At 38.5% G+C, this 19,335-nt stretch overlaps 1 protein-coding gene across 4 annotated transcripts in view; it reads left to right on the forward strand.

The window, feature by feature from the left end:
- The window catches only part of PPP4R1 (protein phosphatase 4 regulatory subunit 1), a 73,103-nt gene that overhangs the window by 35,155 nt on the left and 18,613 nt on the right, over positions 1-19,335 (forward strand). For 3 of the 4 annotated variants that reach the window (XM_030926141.1, XM_030926139.1, XM_030926140.1), the window contains exons 9-11: positions 95-253; positions 6,797-6,924; positions 13,455-13,981. In XM_030926141.1, the coding sequence (XP_030782001.1) occupies positions 95-253; positions 6,797-6,924; positions 13,455-13,981 (814 nt within the window). The remainder of the gene's footprint in view (positions 1-94; positions 254-6,796; positions 6,925-13,454; positions 13,982-19,335) is intronic. The other variant, XM_030926143.1, reaches the window with a different exon arrangement.

Consider the following 19,335-nt stretch of genomic DNA (forward strand, 5'->3'; position numbering starts at 1 on the left):
ACAAAAAAAAAAAAAAAGCAGAAAATGAAAGCAAAGTAACTAATGAAATCTGCTATCTTTATCCAACTAACAAGACTCTTTCCTTTTCACATAGCTGCCCAGATTTTTCCAGCTTTGTTCTGATAATGTATGGGGAGTCCGAAAGGCTTGTGCTGAATGCTTCATGGCAGTTTCATGTGCAACATGTCAAGAAATCCGACGGACCAAATTATCAGCACTTTTTATTAATTTGATCAGTGATCCTTCACGTTGGGTAGGGTTTTGATTATCACTTTTGTAAAATAATACATTTGTGTCCGTTTTAAAGCAAACATAATTTTGACCTCATAAGAAATAACTTAAAATTTAAGATATATTATTTTTTATACTTTTAGGAATAGACAGTAGAAAGACTCCTATATTAACAGTTTTTATGTTTTTTTGTAACAGGACAAAAATTTCTTGACAAATTTAAGTCCTGTTTTTTATTTAATTGGCATGATGTTTTATGTTAATTAATTTTTAGATGTTAAACCACTTCCATCTTTGGAATAGGTCCCACTTGGTCATAGTGTATAACTCTTTTTATATGTCACTGGATTCAGTTTGTCAGTATTTTGTTGAGGATTTTTGTGTCCTTATCATGAGAGATATTAGTCTGTAGTTTTCTTATGGTGCCTTTGTCTGGTTTTGTCAGAGTAATAATGGTCTTATAAAATGTGTTAGGAAATGTTCCCTTCTCTACTATTTTTGAGGAGAGTTTTTCAAGAATTGGTATTGATTATTCCTTAAATGTTTGGTTGAGTTCAGTGGTGAAGCCGTCTGGGCCTGGGCTTTTCTTTGCTGATAGTTTCAAAATTCCTAATTCAGTCTCTTCACTTGTTATAGGTCTGTTGTGTGTTTTTTTCTTGAGTCAGTTTTCATAGTTTGTATCTTTCTAGGAATTTTGTACATTTCATCTAAGTTACCTGATTTTGTTGGTATATGGTTATACGTAGGATTCCTTTATCATCTTTTAATTTCTGTAATGTCAGTAGTAATGCCTCTTTTTTCATTTCCTATTTGAGTAATTTGAGTCTTGTCTCTGTTTCTTGGCCAGTCTGCTAAAGGTTTGTCCGTTTTGCTGAGCTTTTTAAAGAATCAACTTTCGGTTTCCTTGGTTTTCTCTATTTTTCTATTATTCATTAATTTCCATTTTAATCTTTATTCTCCCTTCTGCTTGCTTTTAGTTTGCTTCTTTAGGCAGAAGGTTAGGTTATGGATTAGAGGTCTTCCTTCCTTCTTTGAATTATCATCTGGGGTAAATGGCTTTCAACCTGAAAAACTTAATTTAGTATTTCTTGTTAATATGGTTCTGCAAACAACTGTTTTCATTTATCTGTGAATGTCTTTATTTCACCTTCGATTTTGAAAGACAGCTTTGCTTAATTTGAGATTGGGTGTGTTATGCCACTGCCTCTGACCTCTTCTGTTTCTGCTGAGAAGTCAGCTGTGAATCATATTGGGGTTCCCTTGTAAGGGATGTGTCATTTTTCTCTTGTTGCTTTCTGGATTTTTCTCCTTGCCTTTGACTTTCAGAATTTTTACTGTGATATATCCGTATGTGCAGCTCTTTTGGTTTATACTACTTGGAGTTGATTGAACTTCCTAGTTATGTAAGTTATGTTTTTCTATACATTTGAAAAGTTTTGAGCCAACATTTCTTCAAATATTTTTCCTTCTCTTCTCTCCCTGTAATATTCCTATTGTATATATGTTAATGTGCTTAATGGTGGCCGATATTTCTTTGAGGCTCTTTTCATTTTTCCTCATTTTTTCTCCTCTCTATTCTTTGGCTTGCATAATCTCTCTTGATCTATCTTCAGTAGATCAATTCTTTGTTCTGCCAGTTCAGATCTACTGTTGAGCTCATGTATTGACTTTATTTTAGTCATTGCACTTTTCAGCTGTAGAATTTCCATCTGGTTCTTTTTTATAATTTCTCTTTATCGATGTTATACTCTAGTTGATGCAGCACTGTCACCATACCTCCCATTACTTCTGTAATCATCATTTCCTTTGGTTCTGTGAACATGTTTATAATAGCTACTTTGAAGTCTTTTTTTAAGTCTGAAATCTAATTGCTCTCACAATCAGTTTCTGTTGCCTGTCTCTTTTATCCCCCTAATGTATGGAGGTTTTTTTTTTTTTCTTTCTTTCTTTTTTTTTTTTTTTCTTTTTTGCCTGCCTTGTGATGTTTTGTTGAGAGTTGAACATTTTAGATAATATATGTAGTAACGTTGATACTGGTTGTCCTCGCTCCCCCATGGGGCTTGTTACCATTATTTGCTTGTTTAGTGACTGGCTGGAATGCTTGAGTGAAGACTATTTCCCCATTCTAGGAGGTACAGCTTTGGGTCTGCCCATAGTCACGCTGGTATGACAGGGGCTTGGTAGGTATGGAAGGGCAGCAGCCTGAGGTTCCATTGGCTTCTTTCTCCTGGTGAGGACTCACCACCCTGTGAGCTAGACCAGTGGCTTTTGGGGCCCCAGTCTTTTCAGTGTGCCACACCCAAAGGAGGGTGGAAGAAAGGAGCCTCACCCCTCAGCTGCTGTCACTCAGGACTGGGCCTCAGCATCGGGTAGCTGGAGCAATGCAGCCTGTGCCCAGGAGCTGCGGGAGAGCAGACCCCAGTGTGCTTGGCCACAGCACACTGCAGTCTCACACCTCACCTCTCTGGAGGTGGTATAAGGAGGAAATGGTCGGCCGGGCGCGGTGGCTCACGCCTGTCATCCCAGCACTTTGGGAGGCCGAGGAGGGCGGATCACGAGGTCAGGAGATCGAGACCATCCTGGCTAACATGGTGAAACCCCGTCTCTACTAAAAAATACAAAAAACTAGCCGGGCGAGGTGGCGGCGCCTGTAGTCCCAGCTACTCGGGAGGCTGAGGCAGGAGAATGGCGGGAACCCGGGAGGCGGAGCTTGCAGTGAGCTGAGATCCGGCCACTGCACTCCAGCCCGGGCGACAGAGCGAGACTCTGTCTCAAAAAGAAAAAAAATAAGAGCCTCCGCGTTTTTACGGTGTGTACTACATTTTGTCAGTTTCCTTGAGTTGATATCCCTTCATTGGCTGCTTGCTCCTCGGTCATTTCCAGGGGCTTTGAATTATTGTTTTATAATTTTCAATTCACCGGGAAGTGGCCCAGCTGAGCGCCTCACACGGTCATGGCAGAGATCAGTCTCAGGACCTTTGCATATTCATTCCCAAAACAAAATTGACGTAGAGGGCAAGACTCGTTAAGCCTTGATATTATATTAATGTTTTTGTTATATCCTGTATCGGCTTGTTAGAAAAGATTAACATAGCCTACTTAAAGTTTTCTTTGTGAAGCTATGTATTTGGTCATTGTTTGGATTGGTAACATGCATTAGTTCCTATTAATTTGAGGATATGGATGTGTCAGTCATTTTAGAGATGTACAGCTCTTCCTTGGTATCCGTGGATTGGTTCCAGGACCCCTTGTGGATACCAAAATCTGAGGATACTCAAATGTAACCTATGCACATCCTCCTGTACACACTCAAAAGTCTCGGATATAAAATGACATAGTATTTGCATGCAACCCGTGCACATCCTCCTGTACACTTTAAATCATCTCTAGATTACTTATATCTAATACAGCATAAATGCTATGTAAGTAATTGTTATTCTGTATTATTTAGGGAATAATGAAAAGGAAAATGTCTGTACTTGTTCAGTACAGACACAGCCATCATGGATCTAACTATGTTTTCAATGTGCAATTAGTTGAACCCACAGAACCTGTGGATACAGAGGGCGGACTGTATATGCTGCACCTGTCTGAGAATAATATGTATCTTATGCTTATTTTACACACACACACACACACACACACACACACACACACGTAAAAACTATGCCTGTTTAGTTGCAAAAAAAAATACAAGATAGTCTTTTGTCTGAACAATGTTAAGCCATTTCGGGAAGGTTATAATCTGTATTATCTCTTCTCAAAAGTTAAAATTGGATTAAAAGTTAATTTTATTTCTGAAATTCTTTAATATTTATTCTTTGAGTGACTTGTGGATTTTTTAGTGGTTTCCAGAAACTTTGTTTAAAATCATTAGTTGTTTATTTCTTAAAGTCATTGAAACTAGTAAAAGCAGTAGCTTAAAGTCAGTTTCTTTTGAGGAATAGCTCAAAGTAGAAATATTTTTATAGTGTTGGAAAATTACTCAATTACAGGCAGTGGGGTGTGTTGGAGAGTTAAAATTGGACTTTAGTCCTGATTTCATTGTAACTATAGGGTAACATTGAAGAAGTCATTTTATTTGGATTCCAGTTTCTGTTTTTGTGAAATCAAGGAGGTAGATTAATAGTAGGATTTAATTAACTCTTACTAGACACTCTAAGGTGATATCTTTCCTCCACATTAAACTTTTTTCATTCTAATCTAACAACAAGGTAAACTAATGATTTAGATAAATTAAGTTTTCTATGTCCTTTATTGGGAACAAGCTCAGAGATTTAACAATATTCAGAGAAGATTACATTCATGCATACAGTGTTAGAAGTGACCTTTTATCCTTTTATGGAAGTGATGTTTGGTGACTTACGAAGAGGAGAAAACCCTTAGTTTACACACATACGAGCTATTCTTTTCTCTCTCGTGTATATAATTCTAGCCTTTTTAAAAAACCAATTGAGTCATTTCTTATATATGCTTCTCCAAGAGTAAGTAAATACTAATAATAGATATGCTTTTTTTTTTTTTTTTTTTTTTGAGGCGGAGTCTCGCTCTGTCGCCCAGGCTGGAGTGCAGTGGCGCAATCTCGGCTCACTGCAAGCTCCGCCTCCCGGGTTCACACCATTCTCCTGCCTCAGCCTCCTGAGTAGCTGGGACTACAGGCGCCCGCCACCACGCCCGGCTAATTTTGTTTATATTTTTAGTAGAGACGGGGTTTCACCATGGTCTCGATCTCCTGACCTTGTGATCGGCCCGCCTCGGCCTCCCAAAGTACTGGGATTACAGGCGTGAGCCACCGCGCCCGGCCAATATGCTTTACATTTATTTGCTTTTGTAAAAATCATGCTTACTATATAATTATCTTAAACTTGAAAAAGGTATTATGCCTTTTTTTTTTTTTTTTTTTAAGAAAAGGAATGCTAGCCAGGAGCAGTGACTCACACCTATGATCCTAACTCTTTGGGAGACAGAGGTGGGAGGATTGCTTGAAGCTAGGAGTTTAAGACTAGTCTGGGCAGCATAGCAAGGCCCTATCTCTGCAATTAAAAAAAAAAAAGTAACTGGATGTGGTGGCACATGCCTATGGTGTCTAACTATTCATGAGGCTGAGGTTGGAGGATCACTTAAGCCAAAGATTTTGAGGCTGCAGTGAACCATGGTAGCACCATTGTTTTCCAGCCTCCACAACAGAGCGAGACCTGCCTCAAAGGAAAAGGAATGCTAAACTTCAGGGAAATTGGTGTGTGGCAAAGTCAAGGTTTTAGTAACATACCAGTTTTCCCATTGTTGTTGCCTTTGTCTGATTGTGTCCATCCATCCTTCCTTCCATAAAACTTCTCATTTTCAAAAATATGACATGAAGTGAAATTCTGTAACTTTTTTTTTTTTTTTTTGAGACGGAGTCTGGCTCTGTTGCCCAGGGTGGGGTGCAGTGGCCGGATCTCAGCTCACTGCAAGCTCCACCTCCCAGGTTTATGCCATTCTCCTGCCTCAGCCTCCCGAGTAGCTGGGACTACAGGCGCCGCCACCACGCCCAGCTAATTTTTTGTATTTTTTAGTAGAGACGGGGTTTCGCCGTGTTAGCCAGGATGGTCTCGATCTCCTGACCTCGTGATCAGCCTGTCTCGGCCTCCCAAAGTGCTGGGATTACAGGCTTGAGCCACCGCGCCCGGCCTCTGTAACTTCTTTATCACCCCTCCTACATGAGACAGTCATCGAGAACAATAGTTTATGCTTCGAGATCTTTGTGACATATATTTTAAGTTAACATTATATTTCTAGTACATCAGTCTTGCTTCCTTGTAGTGAACAAATTAAAGTCTTTCCTACCTGAAAACATTAAATGTATTTATCACATTTTGTTGACTTCATTGATTTTTATGTTCTTCGTGGCACTCTTGGTTTTCCTTATTCTTTTTGTTCTTGAGAACACAGCAGGACTTTCTTTAGTTTTGTTCTATGCAAATGTTTTATAGTATCTCATACTTAGATTATCATGGTTCAGACATTCAAGAGAGGATAAAAACAATTGAAAGTAAAACAGAGCAAGTAGGGATTTGTTTGTTTGGTGTATGTGGTGTTTGAGGGCTTTTTTTTAGACAGTCTTGCTCTGTCACCCAGGCTGGAGTACAGTGGTGTGATCACGGCCCACTACAGACGTAGCCTCACGGGTTCACGTGCTTCTTCCACCTCAGGCCCTGCCGAGTAGCTGGGACCACAGACATGCGCCACCACGCCCTGCTAACTTTGGTATTTTTTGTAGAGACTGGATTTCGCCATGTTGCCCAGGCTGGTCTCAAACTGCTGGACTCAAGCGATCTGCCCAGCTCGGCCTCCCAGAGTGCTGGGATTACAGGCATGAGCCACTGCGCCCAGCCAGAGAAAATAGCTTGTAAGAATTTTTCAATCCTAGCTAAAGTTGTGAATTTGGGCTTCCTTTAGAAAAGCTTTATTATTATCCTAAACATACTTTGGCATTTGAAAGTAGGTTATTAAATATAATGTGTGTGTGTGTATAATTCTTTTTAAAAACGATTCCTTTATTAAATTGTCCTTTTTCTCTTCCTAGGTTCGCCAAGCAGCTTTTCAGTCTCTGGGGCCTTTCATATCTACTTTTGCTAATCCATCCAGCTCAGGCCAGTATTTTAAAGAAGAAAGCAAAAGTTCAGAAGAGATGTCAGTAGAAAACAAAAATAGGTATAATTTTAAAACCGTTTTCTAGTTTTAAAACTTTGTTTTCTAATTGTACTGCTTTTAAACATTATTTCCACTATTCTGCAACAAATGTTATTTTTTGATAGTTTGCTATTTCTCTTGAATATAAAAATTGGTGAATATTTTTATAGAGCTTTTTTTTAAGTGCATTTGTTTGTTAAGTATCTCTTTGGTTACATGTCGAATGAGTAGATGCATGTAACACAATTAGGTAGTTGCCTGGCACATAGGAAACTCTAAATGGTAGATTATGACTTTTAAAAAAAAGTTTATTTAATACATTATTTACCTAGTCAATCATTCATTGATATCTACAATATACAGGGTAATTGTTATACACTGTGAAGTATTTTGTTTTTTGTTTTTTAAGGAGTAAACTTAATTTAGGAATAGGTTTTATTGTCCTTTTCTGTCAAATAATTTAGTTGTGCATCTTGGATTCTCTGTCAATGGTGATTGTAATCTGTCAGTTCAAGGAGAAAGCATTGGAATGATTAACACCAATTTATTATATTTGTTAGCCAGTATATCAGTTTTAAGTATATCAGTCTCATATGGAAACCAGAGTTTTAAATAAAGCTTAAAGAGTCAACTGGGATTTTTATTTTTAAATGTTTTTGCATCAGAATTTTTCTATTTAATTTAAATTTTTAGAATTTATTATAATATATATTTAGGGGAAAAACTAATTCAAGCCTAACTTATTAGTATGTGGGAAATGTACACAAACTTTTACAGTTATGCACTTGTACAAGTTTTTGAAACAGTCCCTGCTATAATGCTTGAGTTACCATAGTGTCTTTTCCCTCCCTTGTCATGATGCTAATGGACATTTTCTTCTGTAGGTCTTGATACTGTGCTATTTGCTTTCTTGGTGTTTTGATTTGGCAGTTCTTCTTTCTTCTCTGCTGCCTTGTTTTACCTTTTTGCCCGTTCTCCTACTGTCCTGCTGAATAGCCAAACAAACCTGAGGTACTGTTTTTTGTAAAGGAAGAAAATCACTCAAACCTGTCTTCCTAGCAAGCAAAGTCTGTCAGTTTTTTTGAAAACAGGTGCTGCAAGGAGTTTGACAAAAGTGATGATGGTGGGTGGGGAATTTTATCTGTTTTTCATTTTTGAAATCAGCATACTTAAATTACTTCTGTATACTGAAGAATGTTACATAACTTTTGTTTTAAAATCTGAAATGGGTCTAGTAAGTCAAACTATAAATTTACAGAGAATTGTATAGGACGAGTTGGTAAACTTTCTTCTCTTTCACAACTACTCACTCGGCCTTTGCAGTGTATAAGCAGCCATAGACATTACATAAATGGACAAGCTTGGCTGTGTTCCAGTAAAACTTCACTGATCTAAACAGTGTGCCTATCAAGGCCATGTTTGCTGTCTACCGGTGTGTAGCATTATTGCAAGAGCTATTTAAAGGCAGTTTAATTTCTTGATTCTTCTTCCATTGTAATAAGGTATGTCTTAATGTCCAGGCAATACTATTTGTATTGCTGATCTTCAGTAATATTATTAGAGCTTATTAAATTATGTTAATGATATGGTCAGTGGAAGAGAGCATTCCTGGCTAAGGAAGGAGTTATGTAAAAGCTTTTATATTGTAAAAGCTTTTGCACTTTTTGACATTCTATCTTTATAAAGAAGTACTACTGTATATTATTAAATCTCAGAACCATTAGTTTGTTTGCCCTCCCTTAGATAGCACACTGGCATTTGTCTTAAGCTGTCTTAAACTGTTGTGGTGTTAAGATTGATTGATTGATTATGCAAAAGTTAACTGAGCACCTACTATGAACCAGAAACTTTACGTGGAAAGATAGAACTTAGTTCCTGTCCTCAAAGTTCTCTCAGTTTCTTAGATTCAGGTTTTTCAAACAATGTCTTACAAAGTAAGAAAGTTTTTGGCAACATATTTCCACCACTGTTTATTGTATAGTGTTTCATCTGACCCTAGAAACGTTTACTATCACTTCATTACTGTTTGAAGCATGTATTGATTCCAAACATCTTGACTTACACATCAGATCTTCCACTCACCCTGGATCAGGCTATTAATGCTTCTTTGAAAGTGCTGATAAAGCCTGCTTCACAGAAGCAGAGTTGAAATACTCAAATCTGCATTTTGAAAGTATGTAAAATAAGCATTCGTTATCACATTGTTCTCTGAATGCACCATGTTTTCTTAATTCTCCCTGTTTTTGTACTTGCTGCTCTCTGGGAAGCTTCTTGTTCCATCCATACCTTCATTTAACAAAGTCCTGTCTTAGACTCACTGACTTGTCCAGGAAGTACAGAGCTTTTGTCTTCGTCATCAGTAGCGCTGTGAGCACTATTTTAATCCTATCCTTTTGGCTACATATTGGCATCTGTCATCAGTAGCCTCCCGGCCATGCGTTGTGGCATCCAGCTCCTCCCATTGCCTCTGCTGGGACTTGCCCTTTGGTGCACATATTAATCCTGAATGAATTATTCTAGGAAAATATGGATTTGACCTCAAAAATCTGAAATAACCACTTTTGCTGGGGTTTTCCAGTTTAGTTTAATGCTAACTATATGAAAAAAAAATATTAGCACAAATTTGGAAATATTTCATGAATGCTAAAACTTCATTGAGTTAATTCACAGTACTTGGAAGGTGTATCCTGGAGTGTGTTTGCTTTTATCTCAGGATACAATGCCTCTTTAGCCAGATGTTCTACAAGTCATTTTCTCCTTGAAATACCTGTAGTTAATTTTCTAGGCCCATAGTCTTTCGTAAGGAACTCTGAGGATATTCATTGCAAACTTACGTAGGCACAAAAAGACACTTAGATTCCCCCTTAAGTAGGTAGTTTCTGGACTGTCCTCTGGTGCTCTTGACACCTACATCTCTTAGGAGACGGTAATTCTCATTATACAGAGTCACAAAGGGCCTCAGTTTTCAAAAAAAATTTGTCTTACACAATAGCTTTTCAAAGTCTGACAATTAGGAATATCAGAATTTTAGCATTGTACAGCTTGATTTTGCATTGACTATTATACTTTACCAGGAAAAATTCGAATTTAGAGAATTTATACTTTTGACATTTTTGAAGCCATGCATGCTATATAGTTCTATCCAGAATTTAATACTGTACTAGGGAAAACTTCGTCTTCTAGTTTCATTGTAAGAGTTCTAAGTTTGGACAAACTAACAGGTTTACATTTATCAGACAAACAGTTACTTGACCAGTCATTCTCCGTTCATTTTTGCAGCTGAGAATATTAAAATTTAATTTTAACACCAAGGTGAAATAGTGATCAAGGAACTTCAAGCCCCTGTAATTCCATCACTTTGGGAGGCTGAGGCAGGAGGATCGCTTTAGCCCAGGAGTTCGAGGCTGCAGTGAGCTGTGATCATACCACTTTACACCAGCCTGGGCTACAGAGTGAGACCCTGTCTCTTAAAAAAAGAATAAACAAAAAGAGAAGTTCATTATATTTATTGGATAGTACATATGAGGTCTTACAAGTTTTATCCATTTGCTCTTCTCTTCCCCCTTTCTGAACAATATCTTATTATAGATTTAAAATTTTAGTTTGAATAATTTCAGAAAATTTGCAAGAATATCACAAAGAATTTCATGTATCCATCTAGATTTTCCAAATACTGTTTTACCGTATTTGCTTTATTCTTTTTTTCTGAACTCTTTGAGAATACATTTTAGACATGATATTCTTTTTACCTTTTTAAAATAGTATGTATTTCTTTAAAACACAGATGTTAATATGTAACTGTAGTCCAGTTACCAAAATTAGGAAATTAACATTGATACAATACTGTTAGCTAATCTGTAGTCTTTATTGAATTTAACCAGTTGGCCTACTAATGTTCTTTATAACAAATAGCTAATCTGTAGCCTTTATTGAATTTAACCAGTTGGCCCACTAATGTTCTTTATAGCAAATAGCTAATCTGTAGCCTTTAATGAATTTTACCAGTTGGCCCAGTTGTTCTTTATAACAAAAGGGAAGATTATATATTTTTTAATATGGACAAAATGGGAAATATGTAATTCATAAACGTATAGAAGACACATTTATTTTACATAATAGCACTAGTTTCAGGAGCTCCTTTGGGAGAGAGAAAACATCTTACAGGTTATCTAGGTCAACTCCTCATTTTTATGAATAAGGAATAAGTGAGGAATCCTAGAAGTCATTGAAAGGCTCAGAGATTTATATTAACATAGTGCCAGTGTGAGAGTAAGAACTTAAAGTCTGGTTTCTTCACACTTATAAATAATTGTATTATATATGCATACTATATATATTGTAGTTAGAAGAAGAGAAGAAAAATACCAAAATTTAAAATGCAGTCACAATGTGTTATGTTTTCAGATGACTTAACAAATATGTTTTTGGTTATCAGTATTTTAAAAAATAATCACCTGTTTGTGAAAATATGGTTTTTAAAACAGCATTATGATGAGAGGGAACTTCCTAATTTCATGAGAATATAGATGGTGACTGTTGACCTGGGAGCCCACGTAGGTATTAACATCACCCTCCTTTTGCACAGTCCTTTTAAGTCTCCGTTAAACATCTTTTTTATGTGTATTTGAAGGCACACAGGTGCTTTTTTCTGTATTCATCTTACGAATTGACTTAAATATTCAGCCATCCTGATTTCCCTTTCATGTTTTTTGGAACCAATGTCTCCTCACCTGTTTAATCTCTTCCTCTGTGTTTTTGAAGCCCATATTCTGTCCTCTTCTCAGAAAGACATTGCTTTATCAGTTATTCCATCAATCTCTGTGTCTCCAGTTCCTTCATCTCTTTTAACCTATTTTCCTCACCCTAAAAATATGCTCGTTATGCTTTTATACAGGAAGAATGCCTTCACTCTTTGTTATTCTATGCATTTGTTGTGTTATTCTTCGTTAATACTTGCTGCCTCCGCGTGGGTCAGCCCCACACATCTGAGTTGATGACCTCCACCTCTGTCTCAGTCTTTACCTCTTTCTCATAGATATCACCACCTAGAACCCAACATGGATAGCTAACTCAGCCTATCTCAACCTGAACCCGTTAGCTTTCATGTGAAACTAACTTGTTACCTGCAGCATGCAATAAGTGGAAAAGTCCTGTTAGTTTTTGCTGCTGTTTGAATGTGTTGTTCTGTAGTCCTGAAGACACTACCTCCATCAGAACATCATCACTTTTCACCTGCGCATCTGTAATTCCTGCCTCCTATCTTACCTCTCAACTCCTTTTCTACACTTCCTCCAGAATGGTCTTTCTGAAACAACAGATCTGTCAACAGTTTCCTTAACTTCTACGTGATTTCCTGTGGTCCAGGATGAACTCCGGAGGTCTGCTGGTCTGGAATACAGTGGTTTCTGTCATATCTTTCATCCTTGTCATCGATCATTTCCTCATTGCTGATTCCTGAATGCGTCGCACCTTGTGTGCCACTCCGGCCTTTGCATGTACTGTTTCTCCTTTGGATACTTTTTTCTTCCCCTTAGCCCCATAAATATGTATTGGTTCTTCTGAGCACAACTCATAAACATGTATTGGTTCTTCTGAGCACAACTCATGTCATTTTCTTGAAGGCCTTTTAATCTTCACTCCCATCTCCTCCTGTGTTCACTGTGGATGCATCTGTGCTTACCACCTTGTCTAGCAGCGATTTGCTGATACATGTTCACTTTTTCTGTTTGCCTCTAGTTGTAATCTCAAGAGCAAGAGCTACATCTCATATTTGAATCCTCAGTACTGATTTCATTTCCTGGCTCTTAGTAGGTGCTCAATAAATGCTTGTTAAATTTAATTGAATCAAGTGATAACACAGTCGTATTTTAGATCATAGATGGCAGTAATCAGTGGACTTTAATGAATTTGTACCAGCTGTCCTTATCAATTAAGTTGTGACCTCATTTTAGGAAAACCTTGGGGAGTAGAGATGAGTATTTTAGAAGAAACAAGTAATATTTACATTCAAGCAGATTTTAATATATTTTGTGAGATAGCAAATAAGTATCTTTCCTACTACTATCTTAAAATTTTTTTAAATTTTCGTTGTGTAATGTAAGCAAATAGGCTTTAGGTCTCAGCTTTTCAATATGTCATTGGAGTAGAGAGGCAATACAAGTAATCCTAAAAATAAAATAATTTAAATATAGTTGTGTATCTTAAAATGATTGTACGAATTTCTGTTTCCACTACTTTTCTTTAGTTATTTATTATTGAAATTAGCATGGTATTATAGAATCCCAGGATTCTTAAATATTACCTTCTCTAACTAATACATATTGCTTGACTATTTAGACTTACACTTAACAGGTATTTACATCTTTGAACACAGAACAGCTGATGGAGAAAGAAGCATTATAAATAATATACATAAACTCAATTTGTGCAGATAATCCATAATTTTTAATGTTTAACTTGTCTAAGTGCTATATGTAATATCTTTCATCAGTTTTTTTAAAGTAATTATCCTTTCTTACTGTTTTTTTCCCCACCAAATAAAACAATAAAAGGACCAGAGATCAAGAAGCCCCCGAGGATGTACAAGTCAGGCCAGAGGATACTCCTTCAGATCTCAGTGTTAGTAATTCCAGTGTCATACTGGAAAACACGTTGGAAGACCGTGCTGCTGAGGCATCTGGGAAGCCTCTAGGTGAAATTAGTGTTCCACTGGACAGCTCTTTACTTTGTACTTTGTCCTCAGAATCTCACCAGGAAGCAGCTAGTAATGAGAATGATAAAAAACCTGATAACTACAAATCTATGTTGCGACCAGAGGTTGGCACCAGTTCACAAGATTCAGCTCTCTTAGATCAGGAATTGTATAACTCCTTCCATTTCTGGAGGACTCCTCTTCCTGAAATAGATCTAGACATAGAGCTTGAACAGAACTCTGGGGGAAAACCCAGCCCAGAGGGACCAGAGGAAGCATCTGAAGGCCCTGTGCCCAGTTTTCCAAACATCACCATGGCCACCAGAAAGGAACTGGAAGAAATGATAGAAAATCTAGAGCCCCACATTGATGATCCAGATGTTAAAGGTATGGAAGTCAGTCAAGTTCTTTATTCTGAAATTGATTAAAAATATTAGTGTCTAAAAAATTTCATTTCAGAAAAAATTGTCATTTAATGATGTATTATGGACGGGGCACAGTGACTCATACCTATAACACCAGCACGTTGAGAGGTTGAGGCAAGGAGAATCACTTGAGACCAGGAGGTCGAGACCAAACTGGGCAACATAGTAAGACCCCCATCTCTACAAAAAATGAAAAATTAGCCAGGCATGGTGGCACATGCCTGTAATCGTAGCAACTTGGGAAACTGAGGTGGGAGATCGTTTGAGCTTAGGAGGTTGAGGCTGCACTGAGCTGTAATTGTGCAGCCTCGACCTCCTAAGTTCAAATGGTGTCAAAGGATCATGCGCTGATAGTTCTCCAGCCTGGGCAACAAAGTAAGATCCTGTCTATTAAAAAAAAGAAAAAGGTAGTATGACCATCATTATGTATTTCTAAATTCTCTTGATAAATACAATTAATCTGATTTTCAGGAAATTTTTTATTTACAATAGGCTCATCATTGCATTCCTTACTGTCATTTTATTTGTTGATAAATCACTCTCTTTGAAATTTTCAGTCACTCAATGCTTTACAGTTTTAAAGTTTGGGCTCTGCCTTAACTATTTTGCACAGAGACTCACAACCTTTTTGTAAGATAGCAGTAGACGCAGTCATTCTTCTGTGGAAAGACTGTAGAATGTTCACTGCGCCACTGCACTGCAGCCCGGGCGACAGCAAGACTCAGTCTCGGGGGTGGGGAGGAAGAGACTGTAGAATGTTCACAGCAGGCATAGTCAACTCTTGATGAGTGTTTAATGTCTTTACGGCTTTCACCTTTCTGTTTAAATTTTATTATTTACCAACTTAAGTTTATTAAAGTTTATCGAACTTCAGTGACTCCGATTTTTTTTTGAAATGGAGTCTCACTCTATCACCCAGGCTGGAGTTCAGTGGCACTCGATCTTGGTTCACAATAACCTCTGCCTCCTGGGTTCAAGCAGTTCTCCTGCCTCAGCTTCCTGAGTAGCTGGGATTACAGGCACGTGCCACTGCACCCAGCTACTGTTTTTTTTTTTTTTTTTTTTTTTTTGAGACACAGTCTCACTCTGTCACCAGGCTGTAGTGTAGTAGTACCATCTCGGCTCACTGCAACCACTGCTTCCCGGGTTCAAGCGATTCTCCAGCCTCAGCCTCCCAAGTAGCTGGGACTACAGGCGTGTGCACCATGCCCAGCTAATTTTTGTATTTTTAGTAGAGACAGGTTTCACCATGTTGGCCAGGCTGGTTTTGAACTCCTCACCTCAGGCAGTCCGCCTGCCTTGGCCTCCCAACATGCTGGGATTACAGGTGTGAACCACCGTACTCAACTTATTTTATTTTTCTTAAACCATATATGGAAAAAAAGATTACCAGTTGTCCTTAAGCTGGTTCTGGGAGCTCTCATTGTATTATAGTACCTGCTAGTTCTCTGACATAGACTAGTCACTTAAATATTAATTGAAATATGGAAAGAATTGCTCTAAATTTTTCTTTCAGTAAATCAGTGAAAAGAAATATGCATATGTTGCTTTTTAAAAAGATTTACATGTACATGCATACAAGTTTCTTGATATGACTTTGTGTTTCAGAAGATATCCAATGCTCTTCATACTGTAAATTTACTAGCTGCAGTTGAGAGAGTTCAATACAAATAACAGGCATACCTTGGAGATACTGCTGGTTCAGTTCCAAACCACTGCAAAAAAGCAAATATTGCAGTAGAGTCATACAAATTTTGTGGTTTCCCAGTGCATAAAAAGTTATGTTTACAGTCAAGTGCAGTGTCTTTCACCTGTAATCCCACTTACCTGGGAGGCTGAGGCAGAAGGGCAGCTTAAGGCCAAGAGTTTGAGACCAGTTTGGGCAATATAGCAAGACCTTCATCTCTAAAAAGATTTTGAATAGTAGCTGGGCATGGTTGCACACACCTGTAGTCCCAGCCACTCGAAAGGCTGAGGTGGGAGAATTGCGTCTAGGAGTTGAAGATTTCAGTAGCTATGATCGCACTATTACACTCCAGCCTGGGTGACAGAGTAAGACCCAGTCTCAGAATTTTATAAAAGTCGTGTTTATACTATACTGTAGTAAGCGTGTGATAGCATTTTGTCTAAAAAAAAAAAAAAAAGTACATACCTTCATTGAAAAATTACTAAAAAATGCTGATGATCATCTGAGCCTTACACAAGTTGTAGTTTCATTGCTGGCGGAGAGTCTTGCTTCAGTGTTGATGGCTGCTGGCGGGTCAGGGCAGCGATTGCTGAAGTCTGGGGCGGCTGGGGCGGCTGTGGCAATTTCTGAAAATAAAACAGCATGGAAGCTTGCTGTGTCAGTTGACTCTTCCTTTCATGAAAGAGTTACCCGTAGCTAGCGATGGTGTTTGTTGGCATATTACCTGCAGGAGACATCTTCTTTAAAAATTAGAGTCAGTCTTCTCGAACACCACCACTCTTTTATCAATAGGTTTATGTAATATTCTAAATCTTTTGTTGTCATCTCAACAATGTTCACAGCATCATCACTAGGAGGAGATTCCATCTCGAGAAACCACTTTCTTTGCTCATCCTAAGAGGCATTTGTTCCAGTTTGGTCAGGAAAGCCGGATATAGTGACCATGTACCTGTGATCCCAGCTGAGGACAGGAGAATTGCTTGAGACCAGGAGTTCAAGGCTGTAGTGGTTATGATTGTGCCTATAAGTAGCCACTGTACTCCAGCCTGGACAACATAAGAAGACTCTGTCTCTCAAATTAAAACAACAAAAAACATTTGATTATGAGATTGTAGCATTTCAGTCACATTTTCAAGCTCCACTCCTAATTTTAGTTCTCTTGCTATTTTTACTCTATCTACAGTTACTTCCTCCACTGAAGTCTTGAACCCTTCAAAGTCATTTATGAGGGTTGAAATTACCTTCTTCCATACTCCTTTTAATGTTGATATTTTGACCTCCTCCCATGAATCATGAATGTTCCTAATGGCATCTGGAGTGGTGAATCCTTTCCAGAAGGTTTTCAGTTTACTTTGTCCAGATCCACCAGAGAAATCACTATTTATGGCAGCTATAACTTTACAGAATGTATTCCTGAAATAATAAGACTTGCAAGTTGAAATTACCTCTTGATCCTTGGGCTGCAGAATGGGTTTTGTGTTAGCAGGCATGAAAACAACATTGTCTCCTTGTACACCTCTGTCAGAGTTCTTGGGTGACCAGGTGTATTGTCAATGAGCTGTAATAATTTGAAAGGAACATTTTTCTAAGCTGTAGGTCCCAACAGTCGGCTTAAAATACTCGGCAAACCTTGCTGTAAACAGATCTGCTCTCATCCAGGCTTTACTTTTCCAGTGACAGAGCACAGGCAGAGTAGATTGAGCTTAATTCTTAAGGGCCCCAGGATTTTTGGAATAGTAAATGAGCATTGGTTTTCACTTTTTTTTTGACAGTGCCTCACTCCGTCACCCAGGCTGGAGTGCAGTGGCGCAATCTCAACTCACTGTAACCTCTGTCTTCCAGGTTCAAGCGATTCTCCTCCCTCAGCCTCCCAAGTAGCTGGGACTACAGGAACGCACCACCATGCCTAGCTAATTTTTTTTTTTTTTGTATAATGGGGTTTCACCAAACTGGCCAGGCTGATTTCACACTCTTGACCTCAGGTAATCCACCCACCTCAGCCTCCCAAAAGTGCTGGGATTACACGTATGAGCCACCACTCCTGGCCTGGTTTTAACTTAAAGTCACTAGCCACATTAGTCCCTAACAAGAGTCACCTTGGCCTTTGGAGCTTTGAAGCCAGGCATTGACTTCTCTTTAGCTAGGAAAGTTCTAGATGGCATCTTCTTCCAATAGAAGACTGTTTTATCTGTGTTGAAAATCTGGGCTGGGCGGTGTGGTTTACGCCTGTAATCCCAAAACTTTGGGAGGCCGAGGTGGGTAGATCATCTGAGATTAGGAGTTCGAGACCAGCCTAGCCAACATGGTGAAACCCTGTCTCTACGAAAAATACAAAAATTAGCTGGGCATGGTGGTGCATGCCTGTAATTCCAGCTACTAGGGAGGCTGAGGCAGGAGAATTGCTTGAACCCAGGAGGCAGGGGTGGCGGTGAGCCAAGATTGTGCCACTGTACTCCAGCCTGGGTGACAGAGCAAGACTCCATCTCAAAAAAAATCTGTTGTTTGGTGTAGCTACCTTAGTGGCTTAAGAAATTTTAGCTAGACCTTCTGAATAACTTGCTGCAGCTTTACCTAAGTACTGGCTGCTTCACCTTGCACTTCTGTGTTATGGCGATGGCTCCATTCCTTAAACCTCATGAACTAACCTCTGCTAACTTTCAGCTTTTCTTCTCAGCTTCCTAAACTCTCTCAGCCTTTATAGAATTGAAGCCAGTTAGGGCCTTGCTCTGAGTTAGATTTTGGCTTAAGAGAACATTGTGGCTGGTTTGATTTCTGTCCAGACCACTCAAACTTTCTGCATATCAGCAATAAAGCTGTTGTTCCTTCTTCTTCTTTGTGTGTGTGGAGTAGCACTTTTAATGTCCTTCAAGAACTTTTCCATCTGCATTTATAACTTGGCTAACTGATGCAAGTGGCTTAGCTTTTGGGCTTTCTTGGCTTTTGACATGACTTCCTCACTAAGCTTAATCATTTCTAGCTTTGGATTTCAAGTGAGAGATGTGTTACTCTTCCTTTCACTTGAACTCTTAGGGGCTACTGTTGGGTTATTTATTAATTGGCCCAATTTTAATATTGTTGAGTCTCAGGGAATAGGGAGACAGGAGAGAGATGGGTAGACAAAGTCGGTAGAGCTGTAAGAACACACACATTTATCGTTTAAGTTTGCTGTCTTGTCTGTCTTGTACAGCTAGTTAGCAGCTCCCAAAACAATTACAATAGTAATATCAAAGATCACTGATCACAGATCACCATATCAGATATAACAATAATGAAAAAGATGCAACTAGTACAAGAATTACCAACATGCAGTACAGAAGCACAGAATAAACACATGCTGTTGGAAAAATAGCACCGATAAACTTGCTAAATATAAGCTTGCCACAGACCTTCAGTTTATAAAAAGTACAGTATCAAGCCCGGCATGGTGGTGTGTGCTGTAGTCCCAACCACTCAGGAGGCCGAGGCTGAAAGATTGCTTGAGCCCAGGGGTTCTGTGCTTCAGTGAGCTATGATCATGCCTTGTGACTAGCTTTCTGCAAGTAACTCCAACCTGGGCAAAATAGTGGGACCTCACCTCTTTAAAGAAAAAAAAAAGCAAAAGTGTAGTATCTACAAAGTGCAATAAAACA

Source organism: Rhinopithecus roxellana, chromosome 21, assembly GCF_007565055.1.
Source record: "Rhinopithecus roxellana isolate Shanxi Qingling chromosome 21, ASM756505v1, whole genome shotgun sequence".
Taxonomy (NCBI): Eukaryota; Metazoa; Chordata; class Mammalia; order Primates; family Cercopithecidae; genus Rhinopithecus; species Rhinopithecus roxellana.